This window comes from Cotesia typhae, unplaced genomic scaffold (genome assembly GCF_013202065.1).
Source record: "Cotesia typhae breed Kobodo isofemale line unplaced genomic scaffold, CoteBio_Ctyphae contig_37, whole genome shotgun sequence".
NCBI lineage: Eukaryota > Metazoa > Arthropoda > Insecta > Hymenoptera > Braconidae > Cotesia > Cotesia typhae.
Window position 1 is genome coordinate 500,189 of NW_027423745.1, and position 20,591 is coordinate 520,779.

The 20,591-nt window shown below is 33.8% G+C and overlaps 1 protein-coding gene and 1 long non-coding RNA gene across 2 annotated transcripts in view; one reads left to right on the forward strand and one right to left on the reverse strand.

Moving 5' to 3' along the window:
* Window positions 1-20,591, reverse strand: part of LOC141526874 (neurexin 1-like) — a 703,605-nt gene that overhangs the window by 478,343 nt on the left and 204,671 nt on the right. Inside the window, exon 7 of the mRNA XM_074242012.1 lies at window positions 5,625-5,817. Within this exon, the coding sequence (XP_074098113.1) occupies window positions 5,625-5,817 (193 nt within the window). The remainder of the gene's footprint in view (window positions 1-5,624; window positions 5,818-20,591) is intronic.
* Window positions 1-20,591, forward strand: part of LOC141526878 (uncharacterized) — a 254,810-nt gene that overhangs the window by 112,279 nt on the left and 121,940 nt on the right. The gene's annotated exons all lie outside the window — the stretch shown is intronic.

The window sequence follows — 20,591 nt, forward strand, 5'->3', positions numbered from 1 at the left end:
GTTTTATTCTAATTATTAACCATTCTATTAGGCCAGTAAAAATTATAAATTTTACTGCTATGAATATTTTGTTACGTAACTAATTAATTACTGATTTTATTTGAGAAATTTATATGAATTAAAATGTAATTGAAAAAGAATACAGTGAACAAATAGCATTGCATTTTAGTTTAGAATTTTATGTATTTCTATTTTCTAAGAAATGATTTATAAATTTTATATAATTCAACTATGATGACATAATTACGTCATTTAAAACTACGGGATTTGATTTGGTATCGTTTGTGAGCCAAATCAAGTTGTAACAGGGTAAAATTGCCCTGAATTTATAAGTCACCGGATATCAATATTTGTTCGACACAGCACTGGCGCGTCTCGATCTTCGGGCCTAAACAGAAAGTTGGAAGTTGTAGTTTTGGGTTATTACAGGTGATCCGTGCAGTGCAAGCAGGAAGAAGTGTGTGACTGCCAGACAGAGTGCCACGAAAATTAACAAAGGACCGATCCCCGGAGTAGTAACGAAACGAAGAAAGCCAACAACTACTAGAACTCCAACCTCAAGCAGTGAGTTAGATCGTCAGAATCACGTCAAGGTATCAATAATTACTCTGTGGGAAAGAAGTGGACTGCGGTCTACCTAATACTCGGTTTACTTCTCCTCTTCTGATCTTATTTTGTTATTGAATCGACAAGAGTTAGTTATTTATTTATTTCATCAATAATATATTAATATTGATTTGTTTGGACTGAATGATTTTCATAAGAATTTATACGCGATAGTCATTCAGTCGACGTTGAGGTCAAGAATAATTCTTAACACTCGTAGTGAGAAGGTTTAATTAACTAAAATTAATCAAATTAATTTATTTAATATCTTGTAACAGGGTAATTTACCCTTGATCGGCAAAACCGATCACACGTGGTCATAATTCGACGCAGCATTAGCGCGTCTCGGTCTTCGGGACCCGACTAGTATTAAGTGGGAGGGGGTATTTTTGGGGCCTTTATATAAACGAGCCACGAGGAGTGTCGACAGAAGTAGTGAAGTTTACGAACGAGTGACGTTGTCTGCTGACCAACCGAGGAGGAAGTTAAACTCTATACCAGAGTTCTCTATATTAAAAATTATCAAGGTATGGAAATTTTGTCTCTTCGTTGAGCCTTGGGGTTTATACTCGGCTCAGTAATTTCACTATGTCTCAAATATTGACCAAATTATGGTAATTCAATTGTCTTATAATATCTGGCTTAATAATAATTAATTAATTTAATTGATTTGGTTCGTTAACAGTTTGAGCATTCTTCTTGGGGATTTTATACCCGAGGAATGTTCTAGACCTCTTGGGTTTGCAAGTCGTGAAAGATTAATTTATTAATGCAGTTGGTTAATAATTGTTAACATCTTAGATTGGTTTTTATTAAAAAAAATTAGTAATTAAATTCGGAACATCGAGAAGGTTCCAGTCGACACGACAAAGTATTCGGCATCCGAGGTCAAAACTTGCAGGAGTGACGAACAACGAGATCCAATTTTGAGAGCGTAAATTCCTTATGAATTTTATCACGCAGTAAATTATAAAATTAACAACTGGACGTTAGTATAATCTAAGACAATTGAATTATCATTTATTAATATAAATTGTATTGAAAATTAATTATATTATTTGTCTAAAAATATTTTGTTTACTGGAAAATTAAGTATTGAGAAATTGCAACGAAATTAAATTGGAAGTACCCGTGGATGATTTTTGGAATTTATTTTTACATCGAGATAAATTATTGTTAATTAAGTATCTAGTCGACAAGAAACATAACAATAATAACCTAGTCAAAAATTCCACGCGGTTGAAGATGATATTGATAAAGAAGCCCGGGAAAATTATAATAAGAAAAATTTAATACCATTATTCCGATCAAATTCTATGTAAAACTATTTGTCAGTGTGAATCACGTCCGAAAAGGCTTAGTTAAATTTTATAAAGTATATTCTTGGGATTTAGTTAATGCGATGAGTTTTAAACTGGTGTGAATTTTGGAAATAAGTTTAGGCGTCGATTTTAAGTCTGAAAATTTTGGTAGTAAATTATTAATAGAGGAAATTGTGTAAGATATTAGTTGAGAGCTAATGACTGAATTATTCTAGTAAAGTTGACGTTGCAATTTTGGTGTAATCTTGTAAATCCAGAAATAAAAAGTAAAGTAGAGTCCGTGTGTGTGTGTGATGCGTGGGTTATGTGTGTAAAATATTAGTGTGGGTAACGTGTGTGCGATACTCTGCTTGTTGATGGTTTGCCGAGCAGAGGAATCGAGAGGATCAAAAACCTAGAGCGTGAGGGTCCGGTGGACAGCGCGACGTAGTTAGAAACCACAGTATAGACGCTCCATATGAGGGTACTGTGGGATCAGGAACCTTTTTTTGATGACCTCTACTTGTTGATGGTTTGCCGAGTAGGGTAATCAAATCTTGGTGCGACGTTTTCTGCTTCTTGATGATTTTCCGAGTAGAAGGCTAGCACTAAGTCGGAGTCGCCGGTTTTAGCCCGAAATCCTCCGGTAGTAATAATGATAGTATTAAGTGAGTTGTACGAGTGAGTGGTGTACGTGCAAATGCACGAGCTATTATTTCATTTGTTGTTAAATAAATACCGGTTATTATTGTTAAATTAAACATTTTTTTTTCAGCAGCACCTTCCTCCACTCTCTCTACCCTAGATTAAGAATCCTCAGCTCTGGACCGGTTCCACGAACCGAGATTAAAAATCCTGGTGGCGCCCTTTTGTTTATAATTTTAGAGTCAGTTTCGTTCAGTTCATTAAATAATTAAGTCCAAGAATTTATAGTCAACTTTATGTCGATAAAAGTTTATTAAGAATTGATTTGTGATTAATCAATTTTCAGAGTTGAATATTAAGTTCAGAATTAATTTGGATCTAGTTTATTAATTTATAAATGATGTGTAATTAATATACTGATGACTGAATATGTTTCGTTGACTTTTTTAACATAAATTAATTTGTTAGAATTCATCATAATTTCTAAATTAAAATAAAAGTCAATTAGTAGTGTGAGTGTGTAATTTTGGTATGGGTTATGTATGAGCTGCAGAATATCTAGGCTTACGTTTAGTCACTGAGCTATTATTCCTGTGAACCAAGTCAACGATCTCTTGCATACGATCAGTCTGTGCAAGGTAATTAGTGAGTTTTGGTCAAGTTTGGTATCTTGTTTGTTATAAGTTGTTCAGGTTAGCCGTTAGTTAGGCTAGACGATTTCCGTCACACTACCTTCTTTTTTCGGAGTAATCCGTACAATTTTGATACGGGTACACGCCAAAGGGGGCCCGTTACGTGGAGACGCTGCGAGGGATAAGTGTTAGAGTCATAGAAATCAACGAATAGACGCTGGGAGAGGCTCGTTGAGAATAAGTCACTTGGAACAAATTATATGCAAAAATAAATTATGTACAAAAAAATGGGCAAATGAACAAATTATCTAAGCCAGAAGACAATGCAGCGTACGGATATTAATTCATCTCAATTTATGAGTACCCACCAAAAAAAGGACCAAGGCGCTAGATCCCCACTTCTTACATTATGCAGGCTCCCGCGTGTCTACTAATTTTTCACCACCGTAAACCGTTCGAAGTCTCGTGCCCGATAACGAGAGCCTCTCTAGCCATTTCCTCAAAATTACTAGTCCCTTTGCTCGCGACCGATATTATAGGGCACTATCCATGCCAGTAAGGGCAATGATTTATTACCAATAATCAATATTATGATGTGGCATTTTGCTCGTTATCTGTCCCGATACCTATCGTTTGACCTTGGTTTTTGAATGCTGAAACAAGCTTATAATATGATTCAATGCAATGTGGCAAGGACTTACGGCAGTGGATATATAAAAAATAAAATGATGAAATTATAGACAGTTTAATATAAATATCTGCAACAAATGTCAAATTAATACTTAAGAACTAATAATAATGATATATAAATTCTCAAATATAAATGATAATAGATAAATACAACAAATAAATGAATAAAATTAATACAAAATAGTAAAATTAGGAGATACACCGAGTGTGGATCTGTCTCCAAAACTAGGCGCAGGGAGGGACGCACACAGGGAATAAAAATTACTGTGACAAATGGTTCGATGATCAATTTCAGTAATAAGCTGCGGCGCCAATATTTGAGGTAGAACTGGACCACCTTACGGTCGAAATGGAAAATCTTTATAGATTCATTTCGTCAGCTACCCAAATCGGTTTGACATAATCTGCATGCTCATTTTCATTATTTTATTTCAGTAACGATATAAGTTGATTGCCCATGTAATACACCAGATTCAGCAAGTAGAACATACTTGATCAAAAGAGTTTGATTTTTTACAATTTAAAAATTTTATAACCGACATAAGTCGTGATGGCGCCAAAAATCAAACTAAAAATTTATTAGTTTTATTTCGAGAAGCATTTTAAATGACTTCTCAATCTTGTATTAAGTATAAAAAAAAATATTTTAGCGTTATATTTCAGGTTTAGGATAAGTGAACTGCTAATTTAAGATATGTCATTTATTTTTCTTTGTATCGAGTCATTTTTTTTTTGGAGTAGGATCGCTACGACTAATTTAAGTCAGGAGGTGAGACGTGATGGCAGATTTTTGCTGGATACTAAGAAGAGAAATACCCGAAGAAAACAGAAAACGTGAAAAGAACCCACTGCATTGGTCATTTGACGATAAAACCGTTCAATGCAAACAAACGACAGTCTGAAATTCGAACATATGGTTCCGTACCTTTTCTTTACACCCGATTTTCAAAAGATTTTAAAATTTTATCAACTTTTCAATTCTAAGATTACATTTTATTTATTAAAATGCACCCAAGATATCAACAATCGTGTTTAACAGATTTTTTTTCATATTTATACCAGCAATTCTCCCAATGATTTTGGTTTTTTGAAATTTTTTGAGATTTCAAAATGTTAACGGAAGAAGATTGTAAATTGAATTCAGCTAAACGATTGACATGAAAATTGTAATTAATCTAAGCCCAAAAAATTCTTTTCATCTCGATAATTTCGATTTTTCATGATGTATAGCAATTTTCGGGGGTTTTTAGGAATTTCTTCAAATTTTGAAAGCTCAAAGGACTAATTTACGTTCACATTTAGATTCAGTAAATTGATATACACTAAAATCATGCTTAATCCAGGTTCACAAGAAATTTTTTCATCATTATGACTGCAGTTTTTCGCAATTTTGATACTTTTTTTGAGGTTTTTTGCATTTTACTCAAAGCTGGAGGGTGACCGGGCCAAACGGACTTCAAATTCGGATTTAGCGGGATGAGACACATGTTCGTAGGTGGGTCCAGTGTAATGTACAGATAACTTTTTTTTGTGTGCCGGTGTAATCATTGTTGTCATAAAACAAAACAATTGTTTCAATTAATTTTTAAACAATTAATGCTAAATGGAAATACTCCAACAGTTAAAGTACGAACTTCACTGAAAAAGAGTTAACAATTATAGAGTTAATTATATACTTGTAATTGTTATAAACTAGAATCTTATTTGTTACTTCGTATTTAATGATAAGAGAATCATTATTGAAACTTACCAATTGTTTCAAACTCGCTCAGTTCTTCATCAACAGTAATTTTTCCACGGCGGTCAATACGGCTTAGTGCAATATCATGCCAAGTGCTGTTATCAATTCGATATTTAGATACTTTTTTCTTTAGATATCCACTTCCAAGATCAATGTGTAAATACAGATGGCCATCCAATAACTCGAATCCAAATAAGTCAGTCTGTTGAGAAATTGTTGTTGAATATAGGATGAAAAATTAAAGGATATCTATGTTAACTTTTAGAGAAGTTCAAACATTTGTGTTTATTTGTAAAATCCCTCGGCAAGTTGTCATTATTTTACTGTCGGTCAAAATAGTTTACAAATTTTTATACACTTATGATTGGCTATGTTTAAGTGTCTTATTCCAAAATAGTCATAAAAACAAAATAACAGACTGAAAAAAATAAAATAAATCAATGATGAATAAAAATGAAGTACTGGCAAACGGTTGATCCTGTAGGCCATCCCTTGAGCTTTTCGCTTTGTATGAGTTTAAGGTGCACGAAAAACGATCTCTTCCTAACTTCTAATAATTTTAAGCTTAAAAACGCAACTTCTATATTTTAACAAGCTTAAAAATTTAGTGGTAGTCTGAGTTGAAAACAAACTTTTTCGAAAATTTTTAACTGTGATTTCGATTGATCAAATACATCGATTTTGATGATAGTTAGAGAATTTGACACAATTTTTTAGGCACAACTACGTTATTTATGGCAGTGATAATGTACACTAAGAAAACAGTTTGTTTGGCTCTAATGCGCAAATATATTTGAAATAAATCGAAAATTTACATTTAATTACAAAATTTCTTCCATCCAAATATATATTGCTTTGAATCAAATGCTACTTCATTTCGGTTTTTACAACTGAATCGACTCATTTATTTCATTTAAACAATGATTTGTTAACCATTAACAATTCTCGCTCTAAGTAAATTACGCCTAGTGCTGCTGCGGTCGCCACTGTTATTTCTGAACGTGATTTGTAAAAAATGAATTATAAAAGAAAACTAATTTTAAAAATGAATTTGTTTGATGCTTATTTAAGATGTTGTATTTGTATGACCTTCAAATAATTCTGATATTATCGACTAATTGAGCATATTTTGTTTTCTATAAAAAAAAATAAAATAATTAAATTTGTATGCTCATAAGCATTATATATCGATGAATATGTATTGGAATGATTTACTAAAATAGACATGAATACTTATAATGCTGAAGTTAGTAAATATTTGTCAATTTTTTCAATTTTTATTACATAGCAGTAACATAGCTTTTCTCGAAATAACTTAACTCTGCGACATACTGCGCTCAAACAAAATAATCGAATAACTTTAACATTTATTTAAATTAATAATCTTTTTTATTCTTTTTGTTTCAGATCATTAGGAAGCTTGCAATCATGACACGATTAGTACGCCATTTTTTTGTACCCCCCCACCCCTCCACTTTAACACCATATAACTTTTTCAGTTTTGCATTTTTTGACTTTTTAACTTCCCGCTAAAAAAAATTGAAAATTTTTTTAAATTCGGGAAGTTTGGGTTGCTATGGGTTTCTATCCCTTATTGTCCGTTACTCTGAGATATACTTCTCAAAAAATAACCGTAGGTGGCATATACGGGAGTAGCGCTGTGCTGCTTAAGGACTGGGTCCAGTTCGTCTGCCTACGAATTAATGCCCTACCCTCAAGAATGCGAAGAACAAGAGACCTTAGGAGAAATACGCATCCAAGCGAATGTCGCATGGGTTGCAATGTTCCGGAAACAACTGCTCGTATACTACAACAGTGTCGTCGAACGCATGGGGGTAGGTACGAACGACACAATGCAATAACAAGGACGGTCTTTGAGAAGTTGATCAAGATCGGCTATGAAGTCAGAATGGAAGAAAGATACACCACAATTAGCGGTCCAAGACAGCCAGACATCATCGCGAAAAAAGGCAACAAAGTCACCATACTGGACGGGCAGATTGTCAATGCGCATAACAGTCTAGATAAGTGCCATGATGATAAGCGTAAAAAGTACGCGAACAATCTGAAAATGTTTCAAGTAAATACAATGTTTCAGGTAATTGTTCCAGTGTCAGGCGTAGAGGTTTCCTCCATAACGATTTCCTGGCGAGGGGATTGGTCCGGGAAATCTTATAACAGCCTGAGCAGCCTAGGTCTGAGCGACAACGCGATGAAGGGCCTGACCACACGAGTCCTCCAAGGTTCTCATACCAACTTGAACCGGTTCAACCAGATGACAACTATGATTCATTGAGATACCCTCAATAATCGTCCTCCTTAAATACAGCCAATCAGTGATTTAGTCTTTATTATTCATTTACTTTTTTTTTTTTTCAGTTTATATTTATTCACTTGGAATAGGGTAAGACCCTGCTGTGCAGGCTCCCCCTAATTAGAATCACTCATTTTCTTTTGTATGATAAATTTCAATCTTTCTTTATATCTTGTAACCCGTCTCCACAGGGGTTTTGTCGACCAATATACGAAATTAAATAGCAGGTTGCTAAAGTCACAACAGTAACAATAAAGTTTCATTTCTACAAGTAATATAATTTTAGGCCAAAATTCATAGCTAAATTGGTGATTAAAGACAAATTTGGGAACTGGGGAAATAAAGGATAAAGGGAAAAGGGGGGACCTTTGCTCAATAGGAATTTTTCAGCAACAAAAAATTATTCGGACAGCCCAGACCGGGACTCGAACCCGGATCATTTGGTTACGCGCCAAAGGCTCTTTGGAACACGCAAAATCGTGCAGCGTACCACATTCTTACTAATCGAAATATACTGTGAAGTGGGAAAGAATAGTAAGTTAGGTGAAGCGTTCCACATTTGCTTAATAAGATAGTTGGTAGGAAAAAATTGAGAAAGGAATATGGAGAGGATTTTTTTAATGTAAGTGTATAGTATAAGAAAGAAAAAAATTCAGATAGCTTGGACTGGAATTCGAATCCAGAACCTTTTGAAGACATGTCTGCTACTCTACCATTTGAGCTATCCGGTCTATACTAAATTTCTCTTTCGCTTATTCTATATAAATTAAGCCATACCGTCCATCTTATAGTAAGCATTTTTACAAATCGAAATAATGCTGTGAAGCGGGAAAGAACAGGAAGTTACGGTTAATTAAAGTTACGGTACAGCCCGGCGTGAGTTACGAGCAACGATGTTCACTGAAAATTAATTTTCAGCTCAGACTGGGACTCGAGTTCAGGCCTCACCAGTTCCAAGCAAGCATGACAAGCATTATATCGCTTAGCTCTGAGACGAGCATCTTTCCGAAAATTTAATGGCCTTTAATTTGACGTAATCAAAAACCATGGACAAGATTTGCCGCGGAGTTATCGTCAGTCAAAGCAAAAAAGTACTTCTTAACTTTGACAATCGATAATTCTGGAAATAATGATCGTATAAAGAATCAAAAGGGGGTTTTAAAAACTCCACGATATTTTCTACAAGATAATTTCAATAGCTTATGTCGAAAAAGTTATTTTTTTATTGAAAAATTTGACTGAAAAGAAGACAAAATTTCGCATGATTAAGGATATTTGGATAACTGGGCATAACTTTGGATAAAATGGATGTTTAATTTAAAAATAAAAAAAAATTCAATTTTTTCCGACAATTTTCTCGATTGTTGTGGACTGCTGTCTCACCACCGGTATTAGCGTTAGCCAAAGCGAACTACGTAGAGGTTGGTCGGACTTACGCTTCATACACGCACACGCGCGCGCGCACACTAGCAGCAATCAATGTGGGTTTTTTATGTTAAGAGCTGATTCGTTTTCAGGATGTATTGGTAGACCCGTTCATAAGTTATTCTAAAAAAAGAACGTCAGAAAAAAATTTTGTTTTGTTTTTTTGAGATTCCCCAAAATTAACCGGTCTGAATCGATTCAAATTGTATGAATTTTATTCGATGATTTCTGTTTTTCTCCTAGCGATCTCTCACGACCTTGTAGAACTACTCCAGGCTGTGGTTCAGTTTCTGGATACTGTGTATAAAAATCCAGTGGCACCCTGAATAAATAAATGTGTTGACCGAGAAAAACGAGGAACGATTTAATTCCGTTTCAATTTTTTTACGATTGTTTCGTTGAAATATAAAGCTATACGCTCGATTAAATTGAAATTTTGTATTCATGTAGGAAAGACATTAACCTGATGGATAGGTTACTTTTTTATCAGTGTTGAATCTCCAAATTGTATAGCGTAGGCGTCAATGGTTAGAAAAAATCATAAAAAACTAAATTTTGAATTTTCAGTCTTCTAAGCATGAAATTTAAAGAGAAAGTATTGGGCTTTGTTGAGAGCAAACAAAAATGGATTAAATGAAGTTTAAATCCGAAAATCGTTTACGGAGGTGCGAAAAAAAAAAATAAAAATTTAAACTAAAACTTCCACAGATTTCAAATTTAGAAAAAAATTTTATATTTGTTAAATTACGGTCGTCCACAATCAGAATTTGCAAAATTTCAGCCCCAGAGGGTAGTAAGGACGTTAAGAATTTGTAAAATTTTTTGTTCCTTCTATTTTTAATTCATATAGATAACAGTGAAAATAAAAATAATCTATATATTTGGCATTCCATGTCAACTTGTTCAACTGACTTCAGCTGGAATCGAAACCAAAACGTAACTTAAACTGATCTCATATGCTTTATTATGTTCCTCTACAGTGGAGCGTTATATATATATATATATATATATATATATATATATATATATATATATATATATATATATATATATATATATATTAGCTGACCCGGTGAACTTCGTATCACCTACAAAAATTTTTTTTTTACAAATTTTGATTTGTGATTTTTAACCTGTAAACTCTAATTTATTTTTGTCAACAATTAATACTGGTCGTATTGTAGACGGTTAAGTTGGTATTAAGTTATTAAATGAAACTTGTTGGTCATTTTAATATGTCTTATGTGTTTTATTTATATAATAAATGTATAACAAATTATAGAGCCTTTGGCGCGTAACCAAACAATCCGGGTTCGATTCCCGGTCTGGGCTGTCCGAATTACTTTTTCAGTTACCGAAAATTCCTACTGAGTAAAGGTCCTCCTCTTCCCCCTTTATCCTTGATAAATTTAGCTATTATATATGGCTAATTATTTTCACATTTTTTCAAATTCGAAAATAATGCTGTGAAGCGGGAAAGAATAGGAGTTACGGATAATCATTACATGAAGCGTTCCAACATTCACGTAACAGGATATTTTTGTGAGAAAGGTTTGAGAAAGGATTAGGGAGAGGCACTTCTTAATGTAATGATTATCCGTAAGTCCTATTCTTTCCCGCTTCACAGCATTATTTTCGAATTTGAGAAAGGATTAGGGAGAGGCACTTCTTAATGTGAGTGGATAGAATATGCGAGAAAAAATTCGAATAGTTCAGACTGGGATTCGAACCCAGAACCTTCCGATGACATGTCGGCTACTCTACCATTTGAGCTATCCGGTCAATACTAAATTTTTTACTTTCGCTTATTCTATATACATTAAGCCACACCTCCATCTTACGGTTAGCATTTATATATATATAAAGATACCCAAAGTATACTTGTACGTATCTTCCTGCATATTGGACAATTTTGTATACTCTTGCAACCTTGAGGCTCAAGCGTAACAATAGCGATTTCGATACAAAATTAACAATTATTTATTTTTTAAGCTGAAATTTTTTTCAATTCCAAAATTCCAAAATTTTTTTTTCTAAACCATCCCTGAACTATAACTAACAAAACAAAAAAAAATTTTGAAAATCGGTCTAGCCGTTTTTGAGTTTTAGCGAGACTAACGCACAGCAATTGATTTATATACACTAGTCACATAAATTAAGGGATATAAAAAAAATTCCAAATTTTTTGGTGATTTTCAGCGAGCTGTAACTCCGAGGAAAATGATCGCACAGAAAAAAAAAAAAAAAAAAGCAAATTGTAGCTCCAAGTGTCTAGTTTTTAGATATGATCATCAAAATTTTTGTCATCGTCAGGTCTGGAGAAATCCTAAGAAAACTACTGAAAAAAATTTTTCGAAATTTTTTTCGTCTTAAAAAGGTCTACGGGCTTCAAAAAAATTTTTCGATTGTTTCGTTTAAAAGCTCTTTTAGTAAATTTAATACCCTTCAATTTGACGTTATCAAAAAGCCTGTACGATAATTTGCCGCGGAGTTATCGTCAATCAAAGCAAAAAAGTTTTTTTGACTTTGGAAATCAATAACTCTGGAAATAATGACCGTATAGGAAATCGAAGGAGGGTTTTGAAAACTACACAATATTCTCTATAAGAAAACGTAAACCGCTTTTGAAGAAAAATTTTTTTGAATTGAAAACTCGACTGAAAAAAGACAAAAATTCGCATAATTAAGGATATTTGGATAACTTGGTATAACTTTGGATAAAATGGATGAACGAAGGATATCGTTGGTAATTTTTAACTTCAAAGTGTCCCCTAAAATCCCTAAGAAATTCAAAGCGCTGCGATTTTTTGTTCATAGTGCCCAGAAGCTTCAAATTCTGTGTTTTCGCAAAAATCACCATTATGAGCAATTTTGTGATTTTTATTCATTTTTCCATTGAAAAAAATTTTTTTTTCAAAATTCTTTATTTTTCGATCAAAGAGATTGATTTTTCAAGAAATTTGAAAAAAAAAAATTTCAATTTTTTCGAAAATTTTTTCGAAATTTTCTCAATTTTTTCGACTGTTGTTTTACCGCCGGCATTAGCGTTACCCAAAGCGTACCACGTGGAGGTTGCTCGGTCGGATTTACGCTTCTCACACACACGTGTGTGTGTGTGTGTGTGTGTGTCTTTGTCGGCGTGTTTGTCTGTTTGCAGCTGCCGAATGACCTCTGTACGCACGGCAGTAACTGCTCAGTACCGTGTATTGCCACCTCTGTTCCGAATCACAGCTCGTAAACGCTCTTGCATGTTGATGCATCGTCGAATATCACGTTGCGAAATTCCTTGCCAACAACGTAACAACGCTTGAGTCAACTGATGAAGATTGTGCAGTTGCGGATAGTCTCGCCGCAATCGACGCCCTAGCATGTCCCAAACATGCTCAATTGGGTTCAAATCAGGACTCATCGCTGGATGATTAAGCGTTGTTACGATGTTGGCGCGGAGAAAAGTTCGCGTACGAACTGCAGTGTGAGGACGAGCATTATCCTGCATCAAAATGAACCGTCTTGCCCCCATGCGTGTGCGCATAGGCAGGACGTGTGGCTCCAGAATTTCGTCGACGTACCTATCGGCAGTCAACGTCCCACGAACGATGACCAACGGGGTTCTGGTATTGAAGGACACGCCTGCTCACACCATGACTGATCCACCATTGAAAGCTGTAACTGGTCTCGTAAAACCATCCCGATCTCGTTCTCCACGACGGCGCCAAACGAGAGATCGTCTATCGCTGCCATGAAGACAAAATCGAGATTCGTCAGTCCATAATACACTGGTCCTCTGTCTACGACCCCAATGGTGATGATCATGAGCATAGGCCAATCGGGCTCGGCGATGTCGTGGAGTGAGCATAGGCACGCGATTTGCGCGTCTAGCGCGTAGTCCTTGCTCTCGAAAGCGATTTCGAACCGTCGATGCCGATATGTGTTGTTGGGGAGGACGTTGTCGACGATTGCGAAATTGATGAGCGATCGTGTGGGCATGCGCAGTAGGGTTTCGACGAGCTTCTCGAATGATAGCTCGATCATCACGCTCGGTAGTGATTCGTAGTCTACCTTGACCCGGACGACGATCGTAACTTTGAGTCGCGTTAAATCGGGCATAGGCCCGACTGATAACGGACTGGCTCACTCCCATAGAAGCTGCTACTTCCACCTGACTGTAGCCCTCTTGAAGGAGGGTAACAATGCGAGCCACATCTGTGGCAGCTAAATGTCGACGAGGCATATCAAAAGGTGCTTATCAAAGAAAAGCTTACATAAAATTCACGTAAGTAATTTAGGCTAAAAAGAAAACGTAAAATTCAAATTTTGTGTAAGGAAAAGCCGAACTCCGCGGGGGGTATATCCATTTGTTTTTATTGAATTTTTAAAATGAGATTTAAAACTAAGGCAGTTGTAGCGGACAGAAAAAATTGAGTTAATTTTTTTTGACAATAGTGAAGCATTCTGAAGACGATAAAAAAAAAAAAATTAAAAAAAAAAATTTTTGATAAAAAAAATTTCGAAAAAAATTTTCGAAAAAATTGAAATTTTTTTTTTTCAAATTTCTTGAAAAATCAATCTCTTTGATCGAAAAAATAAAGAATTTTGAAAAAAAAAAATTTTTTTCAATGGAAAAATGAATAAAAATCACAAAATTGCTCATAATGGTGATTTTTGCGAAAACACAGAATTTGAAGCTTCTGGGCACTATGAAACAAAAAATCGCAGCGCTTTGAATTTCTTAGGGATTTTAGGGGACACTTTGAAGTTAAAAATTACCAACGATATCCTTCGTTCATCCATTTTATCCAAAGTTATACCAAGTTATCCAAATATCCTTAATTATGCGAATTTTTGTCTTTTTTCAGTCCGAGTTTTCAATTCAAAAAAATTTTTTCTTCAAAAGCGGTTTACGTTTTCTTATAGAGAATATTGTGTAGTTTTCAAAACCCTCCTTCGATTTCCTATACGGTCATTATTTCCAGAGTTATTGATTTCCAAAGTCAAAAAAACTTTTTGCTTTGATTGACGATAACTCCGCGGCAAATTATCGTACAGGCTTTTGATTACGTCAAATTAAAGGGTATTAAATTTACTAAAAGAGCTTTTAAACGAAACAATCGAAAAAATTTTTTGAAGCCCGTAGACCTTTTTTAAGACGAAAAAAATTTCGAAAAATTTTTTTCAGTAGTTTTCTTAGGATTTCTCCAGACCTGACGATGACAAAAATTTTCATGATCATATCTAAAAACTAGACACTTGGAGCTACAATTTGCTTTTTTTTTTTTCTGTGCGATCATTTTCCTCGGAGTTACAGCTCGCTGAAAATCACCAAAAAATTTGGAATTTTTTTTATATCCCTTAATTTTTGTGACTAGTGTATATATATATATATATATATATATATATATATATATATATATATATATATATATATATATATATATATATATTGTGACGTGGGAATTTTCCCCATCGATATTTAATAATAGAGATTATTTTTTTTTACGTATTAATTAGTCTATAAAGTTGGCTATGCTAATGGACTGTTGAGATTCGACGCGCCTGTGTCGCCCCAAGTGGTTTCCGGTCAGAATGTGAAGCACGAGGTAATTAAAAATTAAGCCGAACCGCGCCAAATTATCAAAATGAGTATGGATGGATGCGTCCGAAACGAATTTACTTGTAATTAAGAATGTGTGTGATAGAGAGAGCGAATGACAAAAGCGACCTGGCGAACCGGCAGTTCAGTTCGCAATCAACGACCGAGGAGACATCTGGAAGCGACAACGATCAACGAGGGAAACCCGAAACCGGAATCGAATCGGAATTGACGAATAATAATACGAGGAAGCACTGGCACACTGAATTGGGAATCGACCAACCATCGACTATGGAAACTTATCCCACAACGGCTGATTGGACGCGCAGCTTTGTAGCTGCGCTAGCGAAACCACCACATGTTGCTGGAAAAAACGGAAAAGCCAGCAATTCTGATCCGGACCCCGAAAAAAATCCACTGTCGAAACGCTGTCAATTTGTTATCACGATCCGAAATAAAATTAAACGATTAAGTACTTTTTTTGTACAAAATTCAGCCGCTCCTTGGTGAACTGATTGAATTGACGATTTTGTTAATTGTGTGAGTTGATCGAGTCGAAGCTAGAAATTCTCTCGGGAATTATTGTAATTGTCAACCGACAAAAGTCGAGAATTCGACACACGTTTTGGTCATTTCAACAACGGCAATTCCGGGAGGCCATCGCCGAGAACCTCTGCCGCCGTCAGCAACGTCGTGACCTTCTGCCTGGATTCACACCTTTACTGAGAAGTCGATTGGACTGGGGTAAGTGCGGTCGCAGTTATTATACACCTGGGTGACTTCACCGCGGTCCACGATTAAGTAGAGAGTTATGATTTGTAATTAATTAATTATTTTTTTTTATTGTTATCGAAAAATCAGATAATTACGAATTTTGTAAATAAGTCAAAAGGTAGAATTTTACCGAAATTCAGCAATTGCGTTGTTGAATTCCGGCTTCGGGGTGACGTCAGCCAGGTATTCGGTGCCAAAAATATTTAATCCGTTGTAAGGAATGTTGTGTACAGTGTCAATTTAATTGACCAAAGTTTGAGATTGCATGCCGAATAAAATTGGCGCGAACCCAGGGCCATCTACGAGCGTAACTAGGATCCATACCTCGAGCTTTGTCCCGCGTATTGCCCGGCGGGTAACAATAGTTACCGACAGTTCACTTACCGGCTGCAAATGATAAATGATCGATCGATTGTGACATCAATAATCAATATCCGATAAATCGATGCTATTGATAAATTCAAAATTGTTTGTTCAGAAAGAAATACGAAACCAGTTATAATTTTTTTGGTTGTTAATTTGTTTTTGGTGAAATGGTATTATTGGTATTACGAAGAAAGCGAAACAGTTAATTTTATTTTTTTTTTAATTCATTATTGTGTTACGAAAGAACGTAAAGGCAAGTAACTTATTTTGGTCGACATTCAAAATTTGGTGATTTACGAAAGAAAAGCTAAGACGATTATTCTTTTTTTTTGCTATTTTATTTATTTATTACATTTGAGAAAATCAAAATTCGGTTGTTACGAAGAGCAGTGGCGATAATTCGATATTTTTTTTTTTAAACTCGAAATTTGTTGCTAGGAAAAAAATACGAACCGTATAACTTTTTTTTGTTGTTAAGTTTATTTAAAAATGTAAAAATTTGTTATTACGAAAGGAAGGCTACGACAATTATATTTTGTTTCCTTGGAAATTCAAATTTGTTTGTTCCGAAGAAAAGCGACGATAATTAATTGCTTATTGCTAAATTCGAGGTATTGTTGTTATGAGACGATAAGAGAAACAATTGTTTTTTTTTTTTTTTTTTTGTCTGTTATTTTTGTTTGAATTTATAATTTGTAGTGACGATAATAAAGCGAATGCAATTATTTTCCTTAATTCGAACTTTTGTTTGTTAAACGAATGAAGAAGAACTCATTATTTGTAATTTCGATCATGTTCAGAATCTTTTTTTAAAATTGAACAGTCCCGGCGCATTACTTGTTTCTTTGAGCTGTCTCTATTTTTCTATTCTCTGGTGGCAAAAATATTCCGCATCGATTTCTATACTCGCTCAACAAAATTTAGGATCTCTTCGACGTTGACCTGCCGCCCGACGACGATCAATTGCTGAATTCGAACCGCGGAACGTAAAGTTTCTGGCGCCCAACAAGCTACGAACCAGGTAAGCCAACATTTAGGTGGAACTCCCCGGCGCTGTCGACGCCAGCACCGTGAAGAAAAACCCATCATAATATATATATATATATATATATATATATATATATATATATATATATATATATATATATATATATAAATATATATATATTAGGTGCTTTTTTTTCGCTCCCATCCCGAAATTTTGTTGGAAATACACCCAAAAAAATTCCCTGAAAGTTTGAGCCCTTAATATTAATATTAAGTACTCCTACACAACGTGTGAAGATTTCCCATTTGAAATATACGAGAACTTTCATTTTTTTTTTTTTAATTTCTATAGCTCGGTGGCATTTCATAGCATCGCTTTGACCATGGACGGGTTTTTTTCAGAATTGAATGCTCTACAAAAGTGTCCATTGTCGCGAAGTCGTAACTCATACTGGTGGGGTAGTACGGACCGCCAAACCGAATTTTTCATAGTATTCTTGTTTTTTCACTCATTATCTCATAAACAACAAGACATGCAGAAAAAATGTAAATGATAATTTTGTAGGAAATACAATTCTCTACAAAAAAGGTCCTTACCACCAAATCACTAAGATCGATATTTTCTGAGATATTAGTCATTGAAGTTTACGTAGCATTGAATTTCCACAAAATATTGAATCCAATCTTAAAAAATATTGATTTTTTTATTCGTATCATAATTATAATTAGTAATTATTTATTGATTAAGTTGCAAATTCAACGAAAAAAATTTTTAATTGTATTTTTCTGAAGTTTTTTTATTTGTAAATAAATTACTAAGATATCAGGTCTATGTAACTTTGAACTCAACTACATGTATGATCAAATAAGATAAATTAAATATTTTACACCATTTTCTTTATGCTGTAAGTTGATTTAGTACACAGTTTATGTTGCGAACGGTGATGCTGTACTGTTTGAAAAACTTTTTGTCGTTCATCTTCATTGCGGGTGAAAGCTTCATTGAATCTTTGAGTCAGAGCTACTCCTCGCTCAGCAGTATCATTTACAACTTTTAACTTTTTGAATGTTTCAGAACATTTTTGGTACTCAAAATTTGATTCCCATAAATGAAATTCAGAATTTAAAAATTCATATGAAAGGTTAAACTGTTTAAAGATGAAAACTGAATTTGGTGTCACAAAATCACTGATGTTTTTTTCACTGAGTGAAGTAATTGTTTTGTAAGGCTCTGAGTAATGCTTATTCGATTGCTTTACAGCGGGAATACCATTAATTTTTTTCGCAATTTTCAATTTTTCTTCTGGTAATACTGTATTATCAAACAGCGCCAAGCAAGCAAGTTGTTCATGCAAATACCATAGATGTTTAGATAATTTTTCAAGAGCTGCATTAGCGATTTCCGGATGAATTTTTCGATGTTCGATAAGATCTTTTACTAATTGTAAGTCTGAGTTTGGGGCTTTTATCGCATATGGAGCAGTAAACCATATTTTCACGTAAAATAATACAACAAAAACACAAATTTTTCGCAAAGCATCTGTTTCTTTCGCTGGTACTTTAAACTGCTTACGAAATAAATATATCTTGAAACAATAAAGAGCTTTTGAAAGCCATCTTGCATAGTGACAAGCGTCAGGGGCTTTAAATTGAACTTTATCTCCTCCACCGCCTAAAAAGATACTGCTTAGTTCCAGTAATTCTTTATAGTCGTCTCTTGGATGATGATTCTTATTGAAAAATTTGAAAAGAAAGAAAAATAAAAAAGTGAGAAAACTGTAATCATTATCAGCAACCAATGGGTTTCTTTGATAGTGAATGATAATGTAATTAGTTAAATTTGTAAATAAAATTAATGAAAAAATACACTTTGTAAAATATTCGAGCAAAAAGATATTTGAAATTTATCAATTAAAAACTTATAAGTCCTTAATACACACAAAAATGTGTCAAAAACTAGTTCATCATTTAAATACACAATTATTAATATAAAATTGAATTAATTCATACCTTTATTTGATTGTCAATAAAATCAAGAATGTCTTTTTTTTTGTCGTTCAAAATGTCGATAATATGTTCATCATTGGAACCGATTTCATATACTACTTTATCAATGTTATCCCAATTATCTCTAAATCGTTTGAAAGTAGGTACATTTGGACCATTTGTGGCTGGCCAATCAACCTCTGCTACATTTCGTAACATCAACTCTGACGTATGATGACGACAAGCAAGGTATAATAAATTACGACCAATTTTTTTCTCTAGTAAAGGACAAGCACCTTTGGTGTCACCTTAAAAAAAAAACATTATCTGTTTTGATTGAACTGGTTGATAAAAATATACACTAGTCACAAAAATTATGGGACATAAAAAAATTCTAAATTTTTGGGTATTTTTCAACGAGCTGTAACTCCGAATAAAATGATCGCAGAGCAAAAACAGAAAACAAGCAAATAGTTGCTCTAAGTGTCTAGTTTTCAGATACGATCATGACAATTTTTTATCACGTTTAAGTCTGAAGAAATCCTAAGGAAACTATAAAAAAAAAATTTTCCAAATTTTTTCTTGTCTAAAAAAAGGTCTACGGGCTTCAAAAATGTTTTTTCATTCTTTTACTCAAAAGCTCTTTTAGAAAATTTATTGCCCGTTTATTTGACAGAATCAAAAAGCCTGTGAGATGATTTGCCGCGGAGTTATCGTCATCAAAGCAAAAAAGTTCTTTTTACTTTTGATAAACAATAACTCTGGGAATAATGATCGTATGTGAAATCAAAAAGGGTTTTGAAAACTATACGATATTTTCTATGAGATACAGTGAATTGTCTTTGACGAGAAAATTTTTTCTGAATTGAAAATTTTGACTGAAAAAAAGACAAAAATTTGCATAATTAAAGATATTTGGATAACTTGGTATAACTTTGGATAAAATGGATGAACGAAAAATTTCATGGGTAATTTTTTAACCTTAAATTATCTCCTAAAATCCCTGGAAAATTCAAAGTGCTGCGATTTTTTGTTCCATAGTGACCCGAAGCTTCGAATTTTTTGTTTTCGCAAAAATCGCCATTGTGAGCAATTTCTCAATTTTTATTTATTTTCTTGAAATTTTTGTTTTTTTTTTTTTCAAATTTCTAAAAAAATCAATCTTTTTGATCGAAAAAATAAAGATTCTTAAGAAAAAAAACCTTTTTTCATTGAGATTTGGAATTTCAATTAAAAAAAATTTTTTTTTTGTCAAAAGCCATTCTCTGAATCTCATAGAAAATATCGTGTAGTTTTTAAAACTCTCCTTCAATTTCTCATACGACCATTATTCACAGAGTTATTAATTATCAAAGTTAAAAAGAACTTCTTTGCTTTGATTGACGATAACTCCGCGGCAAATCATCGCACAGGCTTTCTAATTCTGTCAAATAAAAGGACATTAAATTTTTTGCAAGCGTTTTTGAGTGAAAGAATGGAAAAACATTTTTGAAGCCCGTAGACCTTTTTTTAGACAAGAAAAAATTTGGAAAAT